Source organism: Schistocerca serialis, chromosome 11 (assembly GCF_023864345.2).
Source record: "Schistocerca serialis cubense isolate TAMUIC-IGC-003099 chromosome 11, iqSchSeri2.2, whole genome shotgun sequence".
NCBI classification, from domain to species: Eukaryota; Metazoa; Arthropoda; class Insecta; order Orthoptera; family Acrididae; genus Schistocerca; species Schistocerca serialis.
This window is the reverse complement of record NC_064648.1, coordinates 56004201-56028678: the sequence shown is the minus strand read 5'-3', so window position 1 is coordinate 56028678 and position 24478 is coordinate 56004201. Positions and strand designations below refer to the sequence as shown.

General features: G+C 45.5%; 1 protein-coding gene across 8 annotated transcripts in view; it reads right to left on the bottom strand.

Annotated features, from left to right (window-relative positions):
* The window catches only part of LOC126427400 (zinc finger protein 708-like), a 181102-nt gene that overhangs the window by 126413 nt on the left and 30211 nt on the right, over window positions 1-24478 (bottom strand). For 7 of the 8 annotated variants that reach the window (XM_050089753.1, XM_050089756.1, XM_050089760.1 and 4 more), the window contains exon 3: window positions 10102-10164. The exons of the other annotated variant lie outside the window; for it this stretch is intronic. In XM_050089753.1, coding sequence (XP_049945710.1) covers window positions 10102-10164 — 63 coding nt within the window. The remainder of the gene's footprint in view (window positions 1-10101; window positions 10165-24478) is intronic. 8 annotated transcript variants of the gene reach the window in all.

The window sequence follows — 24478 nt, the reverse complement described above, 5'->3', positions numbered from 1 at the left end:
TGTATTTCTAGTTCCTGAATTTAATGCCCATCAGGAAAGTTGTCATGTTTAAAATACTCTTGTAACTGAAGTCTGGTTGAAACCTGAAGTGGAAACCCTTGAAATATTTAGCAAAGTATGGTACGTACACGGACGAGACAGATGAGACACCACTGGGATGGGAATGTCAGAAGAGTGGAGAGAAGAGGAAGGAAAAGAATGAATATGTGTGAAATTCGTGCAATAAACGGAAGCACATTCTATTGGTGGTAACCCCTCATACACTTGTGGAAGTAGGATTCTCAGATTCAGTAACATTTTTATATTGCCAACATATAGCTATACCTAAAATACTTTTTGCCACAAATAAGTAGGCAGTTAGGGAAACATTCATTTTCAGTCCATATGTTTTGTGTGTTAGCTATGACTGTTGGACATCATCACAAGAGAAGGTATTTGTACGTGATAATGGTGGGTACTTCACACCTATCTGTTTGTACCATTCAGTTCTAATGAATCTTACTGCTTGAATGTAATTTGAAGTGTAAGGTAATGACTAACTGCACAGCAGAAGTGCTGAGTCACTGAAAGTCACATCAAATTAGCTAGCTGTCCCACATACACAGCTTCAGAACTATGGCCTCATTTTACAGGCTGACTACATTGCGGCAGCACTGTGAATGAACAAACTAAACAGCTTCACATGACCAGTAATTATGGGATTCACTTCCATTCTTGCAGATGAAATGATTTTTTTTCCAAGAAGAGCATTCACACAGAATTACAAAATCATTTAACAAGATTCTTACACCACTTAGTATGTCTATAGTTTTGCACCTATTTCCTGTGACTTTTCTTACAAACTGGAATGGCCTTTGCCTTTTTCTATACATGTGATAAACCACTGTTCCATAAATGAACACTTCTCATGGCAGAGAGGAGTCAGTTCAGCATCGTTTTTTGTGTGACTGAATCTGCTTACTACACTTTATGATCATGTGACCTCCCCTCTCCTCAGTATCTATTTTTGGTGTGCATTTCACATGGAATATAAGATTATGTAACTATTTATTCTGGTTACTTTTCTTCCATATTGTGTCCCCAATGCTATTATTACCTAATGAGAATAACTCTGGACTTACTTGCTAAATGCTTCTGCCCTTTTCTAGTATTAGGTGACTCAATGGGTAATTGTGATGCTACAAATTCAAAGGTCCTTGATCATTGAACTGCAGGTATTATGTTACTGGTTGGGTAAATCAGTTCAGAGGTGTAGAGGGCAATAGCATATGGTAGTCAATAGGACTGTGAGTAGCAGAGAACTGCAGTGTTTAAAACATCCACACATATGACAGTTTTACCTCTAGTTTAATTTCTCATTTACTTTTCCGTCATGTATTCCCTTCATGACAAAAGGAGATGACCGATCCTTGGCACTGTCACATACTCCAGTTAACAACTTATTAGCCTTAGAAAGGGGCTTTCCAAACTTAAAAAGCATGAGAATGCATTCAACATGGAATCTACAATTTGATTAGCTTTTTTCTGGCTGCTGTGCATCTATGTCTACGCAAAAACTCTGAAAGCCACCAAATGGTGCATGGTGGATGGTCCCTTTAACTACTACTACTACTACTACTACTACTACTACTACTGGGCATTTCTATCATGTTCTATATGTGGTGTCCTTTACAAATGAACCACAGTTTTCCCAATACAAAGAAAGTTGATCATTCCCGATCAACTACCATCCTTATGTGCTTGTTCCATTTCATATCACTTTGCTATGTCATACCTAGACATTTCATTGACCAGACTGTGTCAATCTGTACGGTACTAATGTTGTATTCTGACACTATGGGATTGTTTTTCCTACTCATCTGCATTCACTTGAATATTTCTACACCTGCCATTCATCACACCAAATAAAAAGTTTGTCCAAGTTAGCTTGTATCCTCTTAGTGATGACCATTTCCCACACACAATGCATCAGCAGACAGCTGCTTATCAGATTATTTCATGTATAGGCAATAAAAATAGTCTTATAAAACATCTCTGTAGAAATTTTGACGATACTCTTGTCTCTTACGAACAGTCGCCATTGAGGTCAAAGTACTGGCCTCTGTTACTTGAGAGGTCTTCATGCCATTCACATATCTTTGAACCTATTCCATATGCTCAGACATCCATTAACAGTATGCTGTGGGGCACTGTGTTAAATGCTCTCCGGAAATGTAGGAATGTGGAATCTAGCCTGTTGCCCTTCATCCATGGTTCGCAGTATATAATGTGACAGAAGACCAAAATGAGTATTGCGCAATGTCCATGCTGATTTGTGGACAGAAACATTTCTGTCTCAAAGAAATTCATTATATTTGAGCTGAGGATGTTTTCAGGAACTCTGGAGCAAATAAATGTTACTGATACTGATCTGTAATTTTGCAGGTACATTCTCTTACCATTCTTATATACAGAGGCCACCTGAACTTTTTCCAAGCTGCCTGGGTCTTTGCACTAGGTGAGAGATTTGCAATAAATGCAAGCTAAGTAAGAGGCCAATGCTGTAGAGTAATCTCTGAACAAATGATCTGTGATTCCATTTGGAAATGGCAACTATTTTGTTTTCAACTGTTTGAGTTGCTTCTCTACTCCAGGGATCATATAACTATGTCCCCAACACAGGAGTCTGTGTGACAGTGAAACAACAATATGTTTGTATGATCCTCCTGCACAAACTTGAAAACTCAGTACAGAGAGGGGTTGGTGATCATCACCTGCTTTCCTCCAAAGCAACACCAGACTGGTCAATGACTGCCTGGATAGAAGCCTTTGACTTAGTGATTTTATGTAGAACCAGAAATGTCTCATGTTCCCAGTAAAAATCTGTTGCTCATGTACGACAGTGGTAGTTGTATGCTTCATGCATCAATCTTTTTACAGACACACATATTTCCAATAACTCTTGCCTGTCACCAATGTGCATACTTTTTTTGAACTGAGTGCAGAACAGTGTTTCCCCAGCATTTTCGAATTTTGTTATTAAGCTGCAGTGGGTTTTTTCTGTCTGTAACCAAGTTACTCACCACATATTTACTCTGTGTGTGATTTACAGTCCATTTAACATATGCCCATAATCCTCTATGTACAGCGTATTAGAAGTAAATGACATTCACCCATTGTCTAAATGGGATGCTAACAACTACTTATCTGCTCTTTCTAGCAAATTATTCTCCTAGCCTCCTTGAAGGATTCATGAACTTCATTTAGCATTGTTGCTGTGCTGGCATCATGATCACTAACCCCACTCTGTAGTTAAACTGTATGTAAGGACAAACCTGTTCGTAGTTACAAGGTCTAAAGTATTCTAATTCTGTGTGGGCTGTCAAAGTTGCAGCTTACGACAGCTTTCAGGAAACTGTTCGAAAGTACTACACAAGACTGCCTGTCCATACCACCTGCAATGTATGCACAGACATCTTAGTCTTTACTCAGTAGGTTATGATCACCTGCTTTTTATGCATTACTTTGTGTAGATTTTCCTTGAATGAGTCTGTAACTGTCACAGCAGTACAACATGGCGAATAAAAACATCTAATGTTGGAGTTTACATACACGGAACCATTACAACAGGTTGGTTGGTTGGTTTGTGGGATTAAAGGGACCAGACTGCAACGGTCATCGGTCCCTTGTTCCAAAACTTAAAAACTACCACACAGAGGAAAAAAATTCGGATAATAGAGACAACAGACAACACAGAACGAGAAAAACTCAGACAAAGAACAGACATAACAAATTAAAATCACACAAAGTGTGGCGGTGGTTGGCCGACCATAGAATAAAAAAGGAAAAGCCAACCACCGAGAACACATTAAAAACTCAGTTTAAAACCGTAGGCCAAAGGCCAGAATCAATACAAAACAATAAAATAAAACATAAACACTCATATTAAATGATAAAAACCCCCTGCCCGAATAAAACGTAAAACTAAGCCAGCCATAGCAGGGTCATCAGTTAAAAGAGCAGGGAGCGTATCAGGCAGCGCAAATGTCTGCCTGACCACAGCTAAAAGGGGGCAGGCCAACAAAATGTGGGCCACTGTCAAAGCCGCCCCACAGCGACATAGAGGAGGGTCCTCCCGGTGCAGTAAATAACTGTGTGTCAGCCGGGAGTGGCCAATGCGGAGCCGGCAAAGGACTTCTGAGTCCCTGCGAGTGGCTCACAGGGATGACCGCCACACAGCTATCGTTTCCTTGACAGCACGGAGTTTATTACGCATTGTCAGTTTGCGCCATTCATCATCCTATAGCGCAAAAACTTTGCGGCATAAGACTGCCCTCAAATCGGTCTCTGGGAGGTCAACATCCAGAGATGGTTGACTGGTGGCCTCTTTCGCCAGGCGGTCAACATGTTCATTGCCCGGGATACCGACATGACCGGGGGTCCACACAAAGACCACAGAGCGGTCGCAACAGGCAAGAGTACGCACGGACTCCTGGATAGCCATCACCAGACGAGAACGAGGGAAACACTGGTCGAGAACTCGTAAACCGCTCAGGGAATCACTACAGATCACGAAGGACTCACCTAAGCAGGAGCGGATATACTCTAGGGCTCGAAAGATGGTGACCAGCTAAGCAGTGTAAACGCTGCAGCCATCGTGCAAGGAACGTTGTTCGGAATGGTCCCCTAGAGTGAGAGCATACCCGACACGACCAGCAACCATCGAACCGTCAGTGTAAACAACGTCAGAGCCCTGATATGTGGCCAGGATGGAATAAAAGCGGTGGTGGAAGGCCTCTGGAGGGACTGAGTCCTTCGGGCCCTGTGCCAAGTCGAGCCGAAGGAAAGGGCGAGGAACACACCATGGGGGTGTACGCAAAGTGGCCCGGAAAGGAGGTGGAACAGTGAAAACCCGAAGCCCGGAGAGAAGTTCTTTGACGCAGACCGCAATCGTACAACCTGACCGGGGCCGACGTTCTGGCAGATGGACGACCGATTGCGGGAGCAGGAGACAATAGTTTGGATGCCCAGGTAAGCTAAAAACATGGGCAGCATAAGCGGCCAGTAAATGTTGGCGCCTCAATCGCAGTGGAGGGACACCAGCCTCCACAAGTACGCTGTCCACAGGGCTGGTCCGGAAGGCACCAGTGGCCACTCGTATCCCACTGTGTAGTATTGGGTACAGCACCCGCAACGCAGATGGGGATGCTGAGCCATAAACCAGGCTCCCGTAATCCAGACGGGACTGGATTAACGCCTGGTAGAGCCATAACAGGGTAGATCGGTCGGCACCCCAGCTGGCGTGGCTCAAGCATCTCAGAGCATTTAGATGCCTCCAACACGCCTGTTTAAGCTGCCAAATATGAGGCAGCCAAGTCAACCGAGCATCAAAAACTACCCCCAAAAACCCGTGGGTCTCCACCACAGCAAGAAGTTCATCGTCAAGATAAAGCCGCGGCTCAGGATGGACTGTTCGGCGCCGGCAGAAATGCATAATGCGGGTCTTGGCAGCCGAAAACTGAAAACCATGCACTACAGCCCAAAACTGCGCCTTGCGGATAGCGCCCTGTAGCTGACGTACAACAGCTGCAATGCCAGTAGAGCTGTAGTAAAAGCAGAAGTCGTCAGCATACAGGGAAGTGGAGACAGAATTTCCCACCACTGCAGTGAGCCCGTTTATTGCAATTAAAAACAGGCAGTCACTGATGACAGATCCCTGTGGTACCCGGTTCTCCTGGACTCGGGAGGAACTATGAGAGGCCGCGACTTGCACGCGGAAGGTACGATACAACAGAAAATTTCGGATAAAGATCGGCAGAGGGCCCCGAAGACCCCATCCATGACGCATAGGAAATATGTGATGACGCCATGTCGTATCGTATGCCTTCCGCATGTCGAAAAAGACAGCGACCAGGTGTTGACGACGGGCAAAGGCAGTACGGTTGGCCGAATCCACTCACCAGATTGTCGGTGGCGTAGCGACCTTTACGGAACCCACCATGAGACGGAGCCAGAAGGCCCCGAGACTCCAGTACCCAATTCAAGCGCCGGCTGACCATCCGTTCGAGAAGCTTGCAAAGAACATTGGTGAGGCTAATGGGGCGGTAGCTGTCCACCTCCAAAGGGCTCTTGCCCGGTTTCAAAACAGGGATGACAATGCTTTCCCGCCATTGCGACGTAAACTCACCCTCGACCCAGAGATGCTTGTAAAGGTCAAGGAGGCATCGCTTGCAGCCCACTGAAAGGTGTTTCAGCATCTGACAGTGGATGCGATCTGGTCCAGGAGCGGTATCAGGGCAAGCAACAAGGGCACTGTGAAATTCCCACTCACTGAATGGAGCATTGTAGGATTCAGGATGGTGGGTGCGAAAAGAAAGGCTCCGACATTCCATCCGCTCTTCAATGGAGCGGAAGGCCAGTGGGTAACTGGAAGAAGCGGAACTCAGAGCAAAATGCTCTGCCAAGCTGTTGGCAATTTCGTCGGAGTCTGTACAAACTGCTCCACTCATTGAGAGCGCAGGGACGCTGACAGGGGTCTGATAGCTATAGAGTCGTCGTATCTTGGCCCAGACCTGCGATGGAGAGACGTGGAGGCCAATTGTGGACACATACTGCTCCCAGCACTCCTGCTTGCTTCAGCGGATAAGGCGGCGGGCCCACGCACACAGCCGTTTGAAGGTGATGAGGTGTTCAATGCAGGGATGTCGCCTGTGATGCTGTAGCGCCCGCCGGCGATCTTGAATCGCCTCAGCGATTTCAGGCGACCACCAAGGCTCAGTCCTCATCCGAGGGGACCCAGAAGAACGAGGAATGGAAGATTCGGCGGCAGTAACGATACTAGTGGTGACCGATTGAACCACCGTATCAATATCATCACTAGAGAGAGGCTCAATAGCGGCAGTGGAGGAAAACAAGTCCCAGTCAGCCTTACTCATTGTCTACCTGCAAGGGCGCCCAGAAGACTGACGCTGTGGCAGTGACAGAAAGATTGGAAAATGGTCACTACCACACAGGTCGTCATGCACTCTCCATTGGACAGGTGGTAAGAGGCTAGGGCTGCAGATCGAAAGGTCAATGGCGGAGTACGTGCCATGCACCACACTGAAGTGTGTGAAGGAACCATCATTTAACAGCGAAAGGTCGAGCTGTGCCAATAAATGCTCAATGGTGGCGCCTTGACCTGTCACCACCGACCCACCCCACAGAGGGTTATGGGTGTTGAAGTCGCCCAGTAATAAGAAAGCTGATGGCAATTGGGCTATCAGCGCAGCCAGGACATGCTGCACGACATCACCATCCAGTGGAAGGTAAAGACTGCAGACAGTAAGCCTGTGGCGTCCACACCCAAACAGTGACAGCCTCTAAAGCTGTTTGTAGAGGGATAGACTCGCTGTGAAGAGAGTTAAGGACATATATGCAGACGCCACCAGACACTCTTTCATAAGCTGCCCAGTTCGTACAATAACCTCGATAGCCACGGAGGGCGGGGATTCGCATGGCTGGAAACCAAGTTTCCTGAAGAGCAATGCAGAAGAAAGGGTGAAGGCTGATAAGTTGTTGGAGCTCAGCTAGATGGTGGAAGAAACCGCTGCAGTTCCACTGGAGGATGGTATTGTCCATGGCTGAGAAAGGCGTGACCGGACTGGCAAGGCAGATTACGCCGCTGGGTCACCTGCTGCCTCCGATGGAGCACCCGTGCAAGTGCTATCCATTGCGTCTGAGGGACCAGCGAGATTGAGGTCCTCAACGGACGCAAGAATCTCCACCTCATCCTCAGACGCAGAGCGTGTAGGTAGCGGTGGAGTAGGTGCCACCGCAGGTGCTTTGGTCTTACGGGTCTTTAATGTCGTTTTCTCTCGCTGTTCCTTTAGTTGTCGTTGTTGAGAGGGCTTGTTTGAGTCAGTCTCTGGGACTGAAGATGATCGCGAAGCTCGACGACCAGTGACCTGTGGCTTCTTCAGCCACTGGTTGGTGTCTGCTGTGCCGCTGGTAGGAACCTGGGAAGGGAGTGACCCAAGGGATCCCTTCCGAGTGAGAGAAGCCAAAGAAGACTTACGCTTCTCCGGATTAGAAGTGGGGACTGGTGTCCCTGTTGGTTTAGTGGGTGCTGCTCCCGAGGTAGATTGCGTGGGAGTAACAGCGAGAGAAGGGGCCCCCATCGTCAAGTGGGCAGGTGAGGTCCTCTGACTCTGAGAGCTGACTGTTTGTGGTGCAACTAAAGGAGCTGGAGCAGGAGTGACAGTTGAGGCATAAGATGCCATCATGCGCACGGGATGTAGCCGTTAAAATTTCCGCTTAGCCTCAGTGTAAGTCAGTCGGTCCAGGGTCTTATATTCCATGATTTTGCGTTCTTTCTGTAAGATTCTGCAGTCTGGCGAGCAAGGTGAATGAGGCTCTCCACAGATGGGAGGCGGAGCACATGGAGTATCGGGATGAGATGGGCGTCCGCAATCTCGAGATGTGAGGCTGGAAGTGCAGCGGGAATACATATGGCCGAACTTCCAGCACTTAAAGCACTGCATCGGGGGAGGGATATAGGGCTTGACGTCACCTTGACCTTCTCCGGTAATGTATCACCCTCGAAGGCCAAGATGAAGGCACTGGTAGCAACCTGATTCTCCCTCGGACCCCAATGAACGCGCCGGACTAAATGAACACCTCTACGCTCTAAGTTGGCGCGCAGCTCGTCATCAGACTGCAAAAGTAGGTCCCTATGGAAAATAACACCCTGGACCATATTTAAACTCTTATGTGGTGTGATGGTAACGTTAACATCCCCCAACTTGTCACAAGGAAGTAACCTGCGTGACTGGGCGGAGGATGCCGTTTTTATCAAAACTGACCCAGAGCGCATTTTGGACAAGCCCTCCACCTCCCCAAACTTGTCCTCTAAATGCTCTACAAAGAACTGAGGCTTCACGGATACAAAGGATTCCCCATCAGCTCTGGTGCAGACGAGATATCTGGGCGAATACGTGTCACTGTCATTCATTGCCTTTCGTTCCTCCCATGGTATGGCCAGGGATGGGAACGATTTGGGGTCATAAACGTTATCTTTAAAATGAGCCCTCGAACGCTTAGAGACTGCTGGTGGCTGGCCACCAGCAAGAGATGATGTGCCACGCTTCATTGCGTGTCATCCACCCTGATGCCACCTACTCTGACCAAGGGCCCACCCCATGGGTGCCACCCAGCCACAGCAAGGGCCACCTGGCAGGATGGCCATTGCTGGGAGTCCTGATGCCCCAGGGAGATGGGCATCTACTCCTTGGCATACATGGGGAGTAAACGGCGCAGCCATCAGTAGAGCGATCCCTGTGTTGTCAGGGGGCTACAACCAACAGGGTACATGGCGGCCCCACCACAACGGACTGGCTACCGTGCTGGATCTTAGGTGCAAAAATGTATGAGGTCGTCGTTGCAGCGAAAAGCAACACTGCACAGTGCAGCGTCGTAATCGCACCCAGGGACGTATCCTCGCCCAAGAGATGGAAAACGAGCTGGACACCATTGCAACGACGAGAAAGCCGGCTAAAGGTCTCAATGCACAACAGATACAGTGCACCATGTAAGGCGCCCTTCCCCAATTGGCTCGCTCTTCGGAACAATTTAGAAAGATGGAGGTCAAACCCGAGAGGGGACCATCACACAAGGCAGAAACATTTGAGACTCCTTTTAGTCGCCTCTTACGACAGGCAGGAATACCGCGGGCCTAGTCTAACCCCCGAACCCGCAGGGGGATCATTACAACAGGAAATCATAGCTTGAGTCTTGGGACTTGGTACCAATTTTCATATAACTTCATCAATGCAATCTCATGTAATTCTTATTTGTGCTTATAATGTCAAGAAGCAATTCTACAAACTCACAAGCTAAACTACTTCCCCTGCTCAAAGATAGTGCTTAAATCCATATGGGGTAAAGTGTAAAAACATTCCATTTTACCTGTTTCCTCATTTCCAATCTGGGACATACTATAATACTGTAAGTCTTGTCATCCTTAACCTAAAGTAAAAACAGGACTCCTAAAGTGAATACACTTAATATTGATAACAATCACATTATTTTCACCACAACTCAGCAATGATTAATTACATGCAGTCATATAAATTCTAAAATTACCTCTTTAATTGCACTGTCCTGCAACTCTTCTTTTACATTCATGCTGGATGGGTAAACCTGACCCTGTGGTATAAAATAACAAACTGTAGTAAGTACATTTAAGCAGTCACAGTCCTTCCACATTATATAAATGTATTACATGCATAAAACCCAATTGTCATACTTCTTAAGAATTAAATAGTAGTTCTGGGTTGGTGTTCTCCTCCAAGTTCGAAATTCTGGGTGGCGAGTTCACAATGGTATATTTCAATGGGAGGCAGCAAAAAATTGTAAAACTAGTTAATGACAACGCCTTTGAAAATTCATTATGATCTTCAACTTCAGCCTTCTCCCTATGCTATTGTCTTCAATCATATTTTCTAGCTTTGTTATCTTCATATGCATATAATGGTAGTGTAACCAAATCAAATAACACAGCTACTACCAGAAACTGGACTGACAAATGCCACATCACTCATACTACTTTTACAATCAGAATCATAACACGTCTAGAACAGTTAAATCAAAACCTTTTGCTTCACTGAATGCTTATTTATACTAAAATTATTAACCCCCCCCCCCCCCCCCCCACACACACACACCTACCTTTCCACACTACTTACAACTATTCTAACTTCATGAATTCCTTTTGGTAGGGCAAGCAGGTTTCTAACAGTACAAAAAGACAGTATAGGATACAGGCTGAACCAGTCCTATTCTATGGATCAGAACTATGGGTCTTACTTGCTGATCTCAAAAGGTGACAAAGTTCTGGAAAGATTATTTATGGAGCACAACCAGCACATCAAAACAGAAAATCCCGTAATGTTGAAGTAAGTTCTGAAATGAGGACGAATGAAACTGTGATAGCATAGAAGGAAATCATTAAACTAGTATACGCATCTGTTGAGAATGTTAGATAATTAGCAGCCAAAGAACAGTTTTTGATGGAAAATCACCTTATTGATACACATACAGCAGACCACTTAATTTTCAGAAAGTGTGTGTCAATGAAATAATGAAGCAACATGGTGAATGCAGAAAAAGAATACCTTGAAGAGAGATGCTGGGCAGAAGAATGAAAGAATACATGTTATTAATTGATCTTTGCATTAACTGCCAACAATAATACTAATATACTAGTACAAATAATGATAACAATGATTTTATTGTTATTACCACGTGAGCCATGGTATGCTCCCTCTTTGAATTCCTCCCCACACCTCGTGTATGTCACTTCTTCTGCTAGGAGCTTGTGGCACCACGGGGCATGGTAGAGCCACACAGGATACGTTGACAGTATTTGCCATTCAGCCGAAATTGATAGAATGGAGTGACTGGTAGCCCTTTAAAAGTTCTGTCGAGTTAATAGTTGCAGGCACAGGTGTTGGCAAAAGACTGAACATTGGTGTAGTCTTGGCTATCTGTATTTGCTGTTGGTTCTTCTCTGTGGAAGTCACATTATGCAAGGAGCTTTCTCATCTGAAAGACTGCCTGATTTGGGTTGTGTTGCTCGACTTAATACCTTGTGGAATTGCCTTGGAAGAGGTTAGGGTAATGTCTAGCAACCAAACAAGCTTGTTATTACTATTCAATTCCCCATGTTCAACAGTGGATTCGATGATCTGGTAATCCTGAACACAGTTTAAAGTGCGACCATGTTTAGCCTTAGACCAAGTTTTTGATGAGAATCATCTGGAGAGTCCATTGATCTGTACAAGTACTGTGGTCATGTGGTTGTATTAAGTGAGAATGACAGTGGAATTTAGAAGCTCCCTTAAGCCATTCCAATTTTCAACTGTTGTGGCATGCTTTGGTTGTCTTGGACATGAACTCAGTGGGTACTCATCATATAGTGGGTGTGAACATTGCCTCTGTACATCAGCTTCATGAAATGCACCACTGCCAGCTACCCCTGGCCTGCCTTCACTCAAGTTATGTAAATTACTGTTTGAAATTTGTATTAAAATTTTGCACATTTTGACGTTCGGGGGTTTGCTGGGTCGAGTGCTCTTCTTATACACAGTGTTGAGCCCTGTTAGGATGGCCACATGCTGATCGGCTCTATGTGAATCACCCATGTCCTATTCACATGTCGTCCAGACTTGTGAAAATATAGCCTGTTGGTAACTAACTGACACATTTGAGGTTCACGGGCTGGAAAAAGCGTAGGTGTGTAGAACCATCTAGTGTTACTATTGAACTGTTTGTTATTTTGAAGTTGTCATGGGGTGACATCTTCTCGCCTTTTATTCATTTATTGCTACAAGTTTGTTCTGAGTACTAATTACAGGTTCTACTTTTTAAACGGCATTCTTGAGCTGCTATGCATGCACATTCACTTACTGAATCACTTACACATTATCTATGGTACACCTTAATAGCATTTTCACTGTGTCTGAAGCCAGCTATATATCAATCTGTGCACACTCATTCTCTTATTAATTACTTAAGAGCTCATTGGGGCAAGATTTGAAGAAACTTTCTCTGACTGCCTGAAGGCAGCTCTAGCAATCAATGCACCTGTTTACTTTATTAAATTATGTACATGCCCGTGGAGGTGTACCTTAAGAAATTCCTTTTTCTAGTGGTCCTGGGGCAGCTGTAAATTACTCTGTCTTCCAGTATACCTATTCAGTTTTAACTTTTGAGATGAGTTATGCTTCTGTGTTGTCTTACAGAGCCATCTGTTTCCACATAATTATTTCTTCATTTGTTGAAGCATTTTCAGAGTTGCAGTTTGTGGACGTGGAAATTTTGAATATAAAATCTAAGGATTGGTGTCAGATACACTATTGTCTTATTTAAATTGTCATTAAACTAAAGTGTGTAATGTCTTACATCTGAAAAGTTCAGAGTGTTGTTTGTAATCCTGCTAATGTATCTGATTTTAGTAATTTTTCTTAAATAAATACATTTTAATAAACAATGGTGACTCATGTGAACCCCAATCCCTCCAGTCCTTCCACTTAATTTCCCCTTTTCCTGCTGGATGTTTGGTTGGTAACAGAAGCTGCACCATGATGTGCGTGTTTGTAGGTATCCACTGCTGAACATGGGGTCTCATGACCATCCCAGCCTGTCCTTATTGAAGAAGCAACAGTTTATCTATGAATTGAAAATGTGTCAGCTTCCATGTAAGGGCAGTGTTCCCGAACTTGACGTTCATCTGCATGCCGGTGTGGACAACCCCTTTGTGGTTAGTACCAACTGCATCGGGGAGATAGGTGTTGCACAAGCTGACTAAGCTCTGGCCATGACAACCTTGTGTCAGAACGTAAAGTGTTTAGAAAGGAGCAAGCCCCACCATAAGCAAATACATACAATTCAGGAACAACTAATCCATTGGAATAAGTGCTTGTGGGATATTCCACAATGTAATCTCTATTCTGAGCAGGTTAGATTAGCTCTGCAGTTACAGGGGTAGGTGCATGACTTGCAAAGTAGGGTCAGCCACCTTTATTTAGACAAATTAGGAGCAATAGGTGGTGAACAAGATTCTCCCACCAACAGATAACTGCCGGAACTAGTAGGAATGCTACAGACACCTTTAAGGACCAAATGGAATTCATTAGGGAAATTACCTTACCAAATAATAATACTGCTTCAAGCTATAATGGAACTTTCAATTTAGAATTTAAAGACAGGTGAAATCCATCCTATGGATCATGCTCATATTTATGTTTCATACTGACACTTTGGCTATCTCCAATAACGTTGTTGTTCAGGCACTGTATCCCCTGTGTTAAGCCATGTTTTTAGTCAAATTTTACATGAAAGTGCAACATCGAGGGAGTTGTGGAAATCAATTAGGGGCTGAAATTGTCACCACTTATTAAGAGGCTGCTCAAGCGTGAACATTTTTGGTGAGTGCAGTTTCCTCATGAACCTTTTCCTAGGTACATAGAGGAATGTGTATGGCCATTCTAGCCTTGGAATTACGAGTCACAATAAATGCACATCTTTTACTGAATTAGAGGCTTTGGTGTCCTCTATTAAAGCCTGAGTTTCACGGACCAACAGTGATGGGGGTTTAAGTGTCATTATTGATATGGGGATCAAGATTCCAGGCAATTTAAAAGGGGACCACTGTAAGGAACAAACGTAGCATGTGTTTCAGGAGTAACATAGTGGGGCATTTTGTATGGCAATGTCCAGTTCCATGGAAGGAGAGTCAAACAGCTGACGTCACAAAGAATGGAAGAGGCAGGGTAGTGTTTTACTACCGAAGTGCTGTCTCATTGTCAAGTCCAAGGTACGGAAACCTCTGCCTTACCTTTGGGTACAACTTAACCAGGAACCGGTGTGCACCCTCCTCAACTCTGGTAGTTCAGTTTCTCATTTAGATTATCTGTGGTATTTGGAGTTCCGCCATACCTGTGAATTGTCTTGTTTGCATCCATCCTCCCAATGTCAAGCTCTCACTGGGCAGATGTTGCTTCTGATTGGCAAAACAGAGTATTGGAAAATTTTCTTGGCCAGTGAAATGGATAGTAATTAAAAATCTTTCAGTGAACTTAATTTGGGTGTGTGTTGGGGTTATATTGCCAAGGCAGGGTTGTTTATTTTAAATTTAACCCAGCTGAAAAATTCATTTTGTGCTCCTGTCAAGTTGCCACAGGAATTCATAGTGTGTTACCGCAATGTTCCCCATTTGAGCTCAGTCACCTTGGCCCAGTAGAGGTGAAGCTGGTACTGGAAGTTCTTGACTGTTTACCGCAGATGTTAACTAACAGATTGGACGTCACCAATATCCAGTACAAGATTTGCCATACAAATGACATTCCAGAGAGGCAGGATATTTACAGGCTTTCTCCATCAAACATGAAATGTATATGTGCTTTGATTAATAATGTGTTGTTCAATGGGGTCATAAGGTCCTCAACCTCAGCCTATGCTTCTACCATATTCTCAGCATCTATGGGCAGCAGCAGGGTGTTTCATCCTGTTGTGGGTTATCTTGCAGTTAACGAGAACGTAGTTTTGGAATCTGTGCCACTTCCCAATCTGCATAATTCTTTTACTTGGTTCAATCGGGCTCAGTATTTTACTGTCCTGAATCTCAATCTCGCATATTATCAGATCATGTTAACAGAAGATTCCAAGTATATTACTGCCTTCTGTACAATTTTAACAGGGTTTGGTTTGTCAGTGGCAGTTGCCGTTCTGTCTTGCCTTCTAGATTGCATTTTGGGTGATTTCAAGTTCAAATGTGTGTATAATTACCTAGATGACATGGTTATTTACAGTGCTGGTCTGTCTGAACACCGGCAACATCCTGAGGCAGTCCTGGTTTACCAGAGGGAGGTGGGACTTTCCGTGAAACCATCTAAAATAACACTGGCACACAGGTTTCATCCTCGGGACATCTTAGTTCCACTGATTGCATTAGAATTGACCAGAAGCATACTAGTGATTTGCGAAAATTCCCAGCTTCTAGAAATAAGGAATGGCTCATAGGCATAGAAAATATTTTTCGCAAGTTTGTGCCCAATTTTACTAAATTAGTGGGATGCCTTAATGATTTAAGAAATTTCAAATGGGATGAAAGTCATCAGGAATATTCTGAAGCCATTAAGGTGGCGCTTAATAACCCACTAGTATTAGCCACACCCAATTCTGAGCTCCTGTTCTTCTTGCAGACGGACACCTCAAATGCTTCTGGAGTAGAAAGTGGCAGCTGTCCTCCTGCAGGACAGAATGGGAGGGGGTGTGTGGCAGGTTGATGGCCTATAGCCTATGCACCTTGGAAACTTTCACCTGTGGAGATGAAATATTCTATGTATGAATGGGAAGCCTTGGTGGTTCTGTTTGCTCTTGTGAAATTCAGATTTTATTTTGAACACTGGGAATTCTGTTTAGAGGCTCAATCAAGCTCTCAGTTATATTTTGGCTCATTACTTCCATAACACCCTCTTACGCAGTCATTTGTGTATTTATAAAACTGTTGTCAAGATCATACAACACATCCCCTGGTCCTCCCTGTATAAGCATGTCCAGAGGTTGGTGGGGGAGTGTGAGAGCTGTAAGGGAGCTGAGTCCAACCCGAATTCCCTCAAGGGGTTTTTAGAGTCTACCCATGAGGAATGCCTGATGCAAAAATTTTTTGTTGGTTATACAGGTCTGCTTCCTCTAATGGGTGCAGATATTAGGCACCTCTTAATTTTTTTTTACTCATTCCGAGAAGAGTGACCATCCTGTTAACTATCCAGCATTTGTTACGATTTTTTTTCTCTTTATGGGCCACCCAGAATGCTTATTAGCAATAATTCTACTGCTTTTGTTTCCCAGCTATTCGTGAGGTTCTGCTTTGATAAAGGACTTCAGGATGTGACCACAAATCCTTATTACCTGCACATTTTGCTGACTAGGTGAACTGCAAGTTGGAGGCTGTTCTTACCTTTCACAACAAGGCTCAGACGAAGTGGGACATGTCAGTATCATGGCTCAATTTTGTCTTTAACACTGCACAACCCATGTCCCTGGAGGCTGCTCCAGTATCCCTTGTGCTAGCACTTCCAGTCAATTCTCCTCTTGTCAACCTGTGGTCAATCAATGATTTGCTTCTAGAACAAGTCACCCTAACAGTAGTACAGCACAATTGGAGCCAGGCTAGGCATAATATCAAAACTGTCCACCACAGGCTAGCCATCTGCTGGTATCGGTATTGAATTTATACATGAGTAAAGTGACACACATGCACATTACCCAGGTCAAGGAGATTCAGATGTAAATGGCCCCTTAGTGATGGGGAAGGGGGATTCTGGTTTGGTGGGGGAGGTTGAGCCATAGAGGGCTCCCTCTTTGAATTCCAGCCCCACGTGCCGGGCGGATGTCACTTCTCACAACTCAGAGCTCGTGGTGCCGGTGGGTGTTGTGGACCCAGTGGGCATTTTGGAGCCACACTGGGTGGCAAGGAATGGCAGTGGATCTCACAGGCACTAGGTGTCTTGGAGCTGGACTGGAGGGTGAGCCATGCATGACTCGTTGGCACTGTGTGCTGTTTGGCCGAACTTAATGTGCCACTATCATTAACACCATCACTATGATAAAACATTCATCTTTCAATAATGGTAACTGCCATTATTTGATCAGCCCCGATATTATGATCACCCATCTAAAAGCTGGTATGTCCACCTCTGGAACAGATACCAGCAGGGAGACATTGTGGCATGGAAGCAATGCGTCCTTGGTAGATCACTGGAGGAAGTTGGTACCATGTCTGTACACTCAGGTCATCTGATTCCCATAGATTCTGGAAGGGGAGATGATCTCTGATGTTATGTGAAATCACATCCCAGATGTGTTCAACAAGGTTCAGAGCTGGCAAGTTCGGTGGCCATCACATCAATTGGAACTCACTACTATCTTCCTAAAACTGTTCTATCACACTCATGGCCTTGTGAAATGGTGCATTATTTTGATGAAAAATGCCACTGCCAGTGGGAAATATGATTGTCATGAAGGGGTCAACCTAACACGAACCATGGACCTTGCCACTGGTAGGGAGGCTTGCGTGCCTCAGCGATACAGATAGCCATTCTGTAGATGCAACCACAACAGAAGGGTATCTGTTTAGAGGCCAGACAAAGATGTGGTTCCTAAAGAGGGGCAGTAGCTTTTACAGTAGTTTCTGGGGCAACTGTCAGGATGAATGACTGATCTGGCCTTGTAACTGAAACAGCCTTACTTTGCTGATACTGCAAACAGATGAAATCAAGGAGAAACTACAGCTGTAATTTTTCAGGAGGGAATGCAGCTTTACTGTGTGGTTAAATGATGATGGCGTCCTCTTGGGTAAAATATTCCAGAGGTAAAATAATCCCCCATTCAGATCTCCAGGTGGGGATAGCTCAGAACAATGACATTATCAGAAGAAAGAAAACTGGCATTCTACGGAATATGGAATGTCAGATCCCTTAATCGGGCAGAGAGGTTAGAAAATTTCAAAAGGGATATGGATAGGTTAAAGCTAGATATAGTGAGAATTACTGAAGTTCAATGGCACAAAGAACAAGACTTCTGGTAAGGTGAATACAGGATTATAAATACTAAATCGAATAGGGGTAATGGAGGAGTAGGTTTAATAATGGAAAAAAAATAGGAATGCAGAAGAACTACTACAAACAGTATAGTGAATGCATTATTGTAGCGAAGATAGACATTTAGCCCATGCCTAGTAGTTCAAGTTTATACACAAACTAGCTGGGCAGATAATGAAGAGATTGGAGGAATGTATGATGAGATAAAAGAAGTTATTCAGATAGTGAAGGGAGACAAAAATTTAATAGTCATAGTGGGAGTGGAATTCGATAGTAGGAAAAGGAAGAGAAGGAAAAGTGGTAGGTGAATACAGAATGTGGGTAAGGAATGAAAGAGGAAGCCGTCTGGTAGAATTTTGCACAGAGCTTAACTTCATCATACACTATGTGCTCAAATGTATCCGGACACTCCCAAAAACACAAGTTTTTCATATTGGCATTGTGCTGCCACCTACTGCCAGGTACTCCGTATCACCAACCTCAGTAGTCATTAGACATCGTGAGAGAGCAGAATGGGGTGCTCTGTGGAACTCTGACTTCGAACATGGTCAGGTGATTGTGTGTCACTTGTGTCATAAGTCTGTACAAAGACTTCCACACTGCTAAACACCCCTAGGTCCGCTGATTCCAATGTGACAGTGAAGTGTAAATATGAAGGGACACATACAGCACAAAAGCATACAGGCTGATCTCATCTGATGATTGACATATACTGCTGACAGTTGAAGAGGGTCGTAATGTGCAATAGGCAGACATCTTTCCAGACCATCACACAGGAATTCCAAACTGCATCAGGATCCACTGCAAGTACTGCGACAGTTATGCGAGAGGTGAGAAAACTTGGATTTCATGGTTGAGCAGCTGCTGACAAGCCACACATCACGCCGGTAAATGCCAAACTAAGCCATGCTTAGTGTAAGGAGCACAAACATTGTGTAATTGGACAGTGGAAAACATTGTGTGAAGTGACGAATCACGGCACACAATGTGACAATCTGACGGCATGGCGTGGGTATGGCAAATGCCTGGTGAGTGTTATCTGCCGGTGTGTGTAGTTCCGATAGTAAAATTCAGAAGTGGTGCTGTTATGTTTTGGTCATGTTTTTCATGGAGGAGGCTTGCACACCTTGTTGTTTTGTGTGGAACTTTTACCCCACAGGCCTACATTGATGTTTTTAGGCCCTTCTTGCTTCCCACTGTTGGAGAGCAATTCGGGGATGGTGATTTCAACTTTTGACACGGCCTGTTCATGATGCAGGTCATGTGGCAGGGTGGTTACATGACAGTAACATCCCTGCAATGGACTGGCCTGCAGAGAGTCCTGACCTGAAGCCTATATAACACCTTTGGGATGTTTTGGAACACCAACTTCATAACCCTCCCCAGTGCAGCACTCTGTGAAAAATGTGCGGCTATTTTCCAAGAAACCTTCCAGGACATGATTTAACATATGCCTGTGAGAGTGGAAGCTGTCATCAAAGTTAAGGGTGGGTCAACACTGTATGGTTGGTTGGTTGGTTTAAAGGTGGGAGAATGGACCAAACTATGTCATCCCTCCCTTGTTCCTAAGAAAATAATGCCACAAGGGTGAGAATAAAATGGACGAAACATATAACACAAAACAGAAAGAAAGGAAAAGCCACAAGAACGAAAGGAAGGCAACGAATACTAAAAGGAAGAAAGAGGATAAGAAAACAACAAAGAGACACTAGAAACAGAAGGGAGTAAAACATGAAAGAAGATTACAGTGGCTGGCCAACCACAAGAATAAAAAGGGAAAGCCAGCCACTCTGCAACACATTAAAACCTCCATCCTAAAAGCACTAGGGTGGAGGACATGGAGGGACAAAGAACATGCTAAAACCTACAGAGCAGTATAAAACCCACTCTCACAGATAAAATGTAAACTAAAGCTGCTGTGGAGGCATTGTCGCCTAACACTGAAGGCAGGGTGCTGGGAAAGTTAAAAGTCTGCCGCAAAGTGAGCAGTCCAGCAAGACGTGGACGACTGTCATTTGCGAGCCACAGTGACACTGAGGTGGGTTCTCGTGATGAAGTAGGTAACCATGCGTTAGCCCCGTATCGCCAATGCGGAGCCGGCAGAGGACAACTGATTGCCTGCGAGAGACCTGCATGGAAGACTTCCTCACATACATAGTCTCCTTAATGACAGCAGTTTGTTGTGCGTGCTGTTATGCCATTCTGTCTCCAAAAGCTGGAAAACCCTGCAGTGTAAGACAGACCGCAGGTCAGATTTGGAGATGCCTATCTCCAGAAGCGGTTTCCGCATCGCCTGTTTGGCCAGCCTGTCGACAAGTTCGTTGCCGGGACTTCCGACATGTCCTGGGGTCCACACAAACACCATGAACTGCAGGACTGTTCCAGGGCATAGATGGACTCCTGAATGGACACTACCAGAGGGTGGCAAGGGTAGCACTGGTCGATAGCCTGTAGGCTGCTCAATGAGTCAGTACACAGGAAAAATGACTCAGACATCTTTCCAGACCATCACACAGGAATTCCAAACTGCATCAGGATCCACTGCAAGTACTGCGACAGTTATGCGAGAGGTGAGAAAACTTGGATTTCATGGTTGAGCAGCTGCTGACAAGCCACACATCACGCCGGTAAATGCCAAACTAAGCCATGCTTAGTGTAGTGAAAACACTGCAGCCCACTGGCAAAGAGTGCTGCTCAACATTTCCTCCATGAACATACGCGAAGCCTACGTGACCATCAGCCACTGAGTCGTCAGTGTAAACCACTACAGAGCCCCAGAACACAAGAAATGGGAAGAAGTGGCAGCGGAGAGCAGTGGTGTTAACCGAGCCCTTAGGGCCATGCAAAAGGTCCAGATGAAGCTCGGCCAAGGCGTACACCACGGAGGCGTACGTGAACGGACCGCAAGTAGAGGTGGTAAAGGGAAGGACTCCAGTTCGGTGAGAAGGGACCGCACGTGAACCGCAATCGTTAGCCTCGATCTGGGCCGTCGATGCAGGAGATGGACTGCTGCAGGCAGGAAATGGAGATGGTAATTCGGATGCTCAGGGGAATTATGAATGTGTGCTGCGTAACTGGCGAGTAGTTGCGCATGTCTGATCTGTAGTGGAGGGACACCAGCCTCCTCCAGTACGCTGGTCACCGGACTCGTCCTAAAAGCTCCTATCGCCAATCGAACCCCACAGTGGTGTGCAGGGTCGAGTAAATGCAATGCTGAAGGCACTGCCAAACCATAAACCCCACTCCCATAGTCAAATTGGGTTTGAACAAGGTATCTGTAGAGCTGCAGCAGCATACAGTGTTCTGCACCCCAATTGGTGTTGCTCAGGCAACGAAGAGGATTGAGGTGCTACCAGCACTTCTGCTTAAGCTGACGAAGATGAGAGAGCCAAGTCAATTGAGTGTCGAAAACCAGTGCTAGGGACTGATATATCTCCACTACAATGAGTGGATCGTCATTAAGGTAAAGTGCGGGTTCTGGGTGAAAGGTGCGACACCAACGGAAGTGCATGAGACACAACTTTGCGGCTGAAAACTGGATGCTGTGGACTAGAGCCCATGACTGCGCCTTGTGGATAGCTCCCTGGAGGTGTCGCTCAGCAACAACAGTACTGGAGCAGCAGTACGAAATGCAGAAGTTGTCTGCATACAGAGAAGGTGAGACAGAGGACCCAGCAGCTGCTGCTAGACCGTTAATGGCCACTAAAAATAGGGGGACACTCTTGCAGGACTCCATTCTCCTGGGTATTGATGGAACTATGGGAGTCACCAACTTGGACATGGAAAGCATCGAGCAACAGTAAGTTTTGGATAAAAATTGGGAGTGGTCCCTGGAGACCCCACTCGTACACTGCAGCAAGGATATGACGTCACCGAGTCATGTCGTATGCTTTACGTAAGTCAAAAAAGACAGCAATCAGGTGTTGCCATCTGGAAAAGGCTGTTCAGATGGCACATTCAATGGACAAAAAATTATCAGTGGTAGAGCGACCCTGGCGGAAACCGCTCTGACCTTGAGGCAGAAAGTCACATGACTCCAGGACCCAACCCAACCGCCGACATACCATATGTTCCAACAGCTTACAAAGAACATTGGTGAGGCTGATGGGCCGATAGTTATCCACATCAAGCGGATTTTTACTGGGTTTCAGCATCAGAATGATGGTGCTCTCCCACCACTGTGATGGAAAGACGCCATTGTACCAGATCCGGTTGAAGATGACAAGAAGATGTCACTTGTAGTCAGATGACAGATGTTTAATCATTATGATGTGGATGCGATCAGGCCCAGGAGCTGTGTCTGGGAAATGTGCAAGGGCACTGACGAGCTCCCACTCTCTAAATGGGGCGTTATAGGATTCACTGCAGCGTGTAGTGAATGAGAGGATGTTCCCTTCCAGCCGCCGTTTGAGTGTGCGAAAGGTTGGGGTGTAATTCTCCGACGCAGAGGCTCGAGCAAAGTGCCCGGCAATCGCATTTGTGTCGATACAAAACTCACCATTTATGGTAACATCGTGGACAGCTGTTGGGGCCTGGTACCCGAAAACACATTTCATCTTTGCCCAGACTTGGGAAGGTGACGTGTGGCACCCAATGGTGGAGATGTATCTCTCCCCACACTTCTCCTTCCATTGTTTGATAAGGTAGTAAATATGGGCACAGAGCCATTTAAAGGCTATGAGGTGCTCCAGGGAAGGGTGCCACTTATACCACTGTAGAGCTCACCGACACTCCTTAATTGCTTCAGCAACTTCCAGCGACCACCAAGGGACTGCCATAGGCCTCGGGCACCCTAAAGAGCGAGGTATCGCGTTTTTTTGCGGCAGAAACAATTCCTAGTCACCATCACATTGATGTTAACGCGTGGGGGAGATTTAGCAGTGAAAGCAGAGGTGGAAGTTCCCCAGTCCGCCTTGTTCAAAGCCCATCTGGGCCGGCGTCCGTGTGCCTGATGCTGGGACAGAGTGACAGGAAGATGGGGAAGTGGTCACTATCACGCAGCTCATCATGTGCTCTCAAGTGGATAGATGGGAGAAGTCCTGGGTTGCAAATTAATAAATCGATGGCTGAGTAACTACCATGAGCCATACTGAAATGTGTGGCGGCCACTGTATATAAGAGGCAGAGGTCGAATTGCGACAGTAAAGTTTCGACATCTCTGCCTCGGCCAGTATTGGCATTAAAATCTCCCAGAAGTGGGAAAGGTTTAGGGAGTTGATAAATCAGTGCAGCTAATACATTCAGGAATACTGCACCATCCGGAGGAAGATATACATTGCATATAGTTATTTCCTGCATGTTCCTTATTCTGAAAGCCACAGCTTCAAGAAGGGTTTGAAGGGGCACATGTCCACTACAGACCGAGTTTAGGACATAAACGCAAACTCCACCTGACACTCTACTATAGTTGCTATGGTTCCTGTAATATCCCTTATAGCCACGAAGGGCAGGGGTCTGCATTGCTGGGAACCAGGTTTCCTGGAGAGCAATGCAGACAGCAGGTGTAAAGCTTAACAGTTGCTATAGCTCAGCCAGGCGGTGGAAAAAACCGTCGCAATTCCACTGGAGGATGACATCGTGAGACTGGGAAAGCATGGAACATTCAATGAGGCAGTTTACATCTCACAGTCACCTGCTGCCACCGATTTATTGCCTGAGCAGTCTATATCCATTGTGTCTAAGGGTCTGGCGAGATCTAGGTCCTCAGCAGACGCCAAAATCTGCACCTTATCATCAGTCACAGAGCTTGTATGTAGCGGTGGTGTGGGTGCCACTACAATTTCCTTGGTTTTTGGAGTTTTTCTTTTTGGATTTCTCTCGCTGCTCCTTTGGTTTCCCTGGCTGGGAGGACTTCACTAGCTCAGTCTCTGGGACTGAGTATGAGCATGAAGCCGTACAACCAGCTGCTTTTGGTCTCTTCAGCCACTGATGAGTGTCACCTTTCCCAATAGAAGAAACCTGGGAATGGACTGACCCAAGGGACCCCTTCCTAGCGAGAGAAGCTGAAGGAGACTTAACGCTTCTCCGGCTTAGAATTGGGAATGGATGTCCCCGATGCGGGGGTGTTGCTTACAAAGTAGGTGGTGCAGGAGCAACAGGGAAGGAAATGCCCCCCACCATCAAGGGGGCAGGTGTAGTCTTCTGGCTCTGACAGGTGACCTGGGTTGGTGGAGCTGATGGTGCCACAACTGTTGTAGCTGTGGCGTAAGATGATGTCATACGCACAGGATGCAGACTTTCAAATTTTCCTTTACCCTTAGTGTAGGTCAGTCTGTCCAGGATCTTTTACTCCATAATTTTCCTTCCTTTCTGGAGAATACTGCAGTCAGACAAGCAAGGTGAATGGTGCTCTCCAC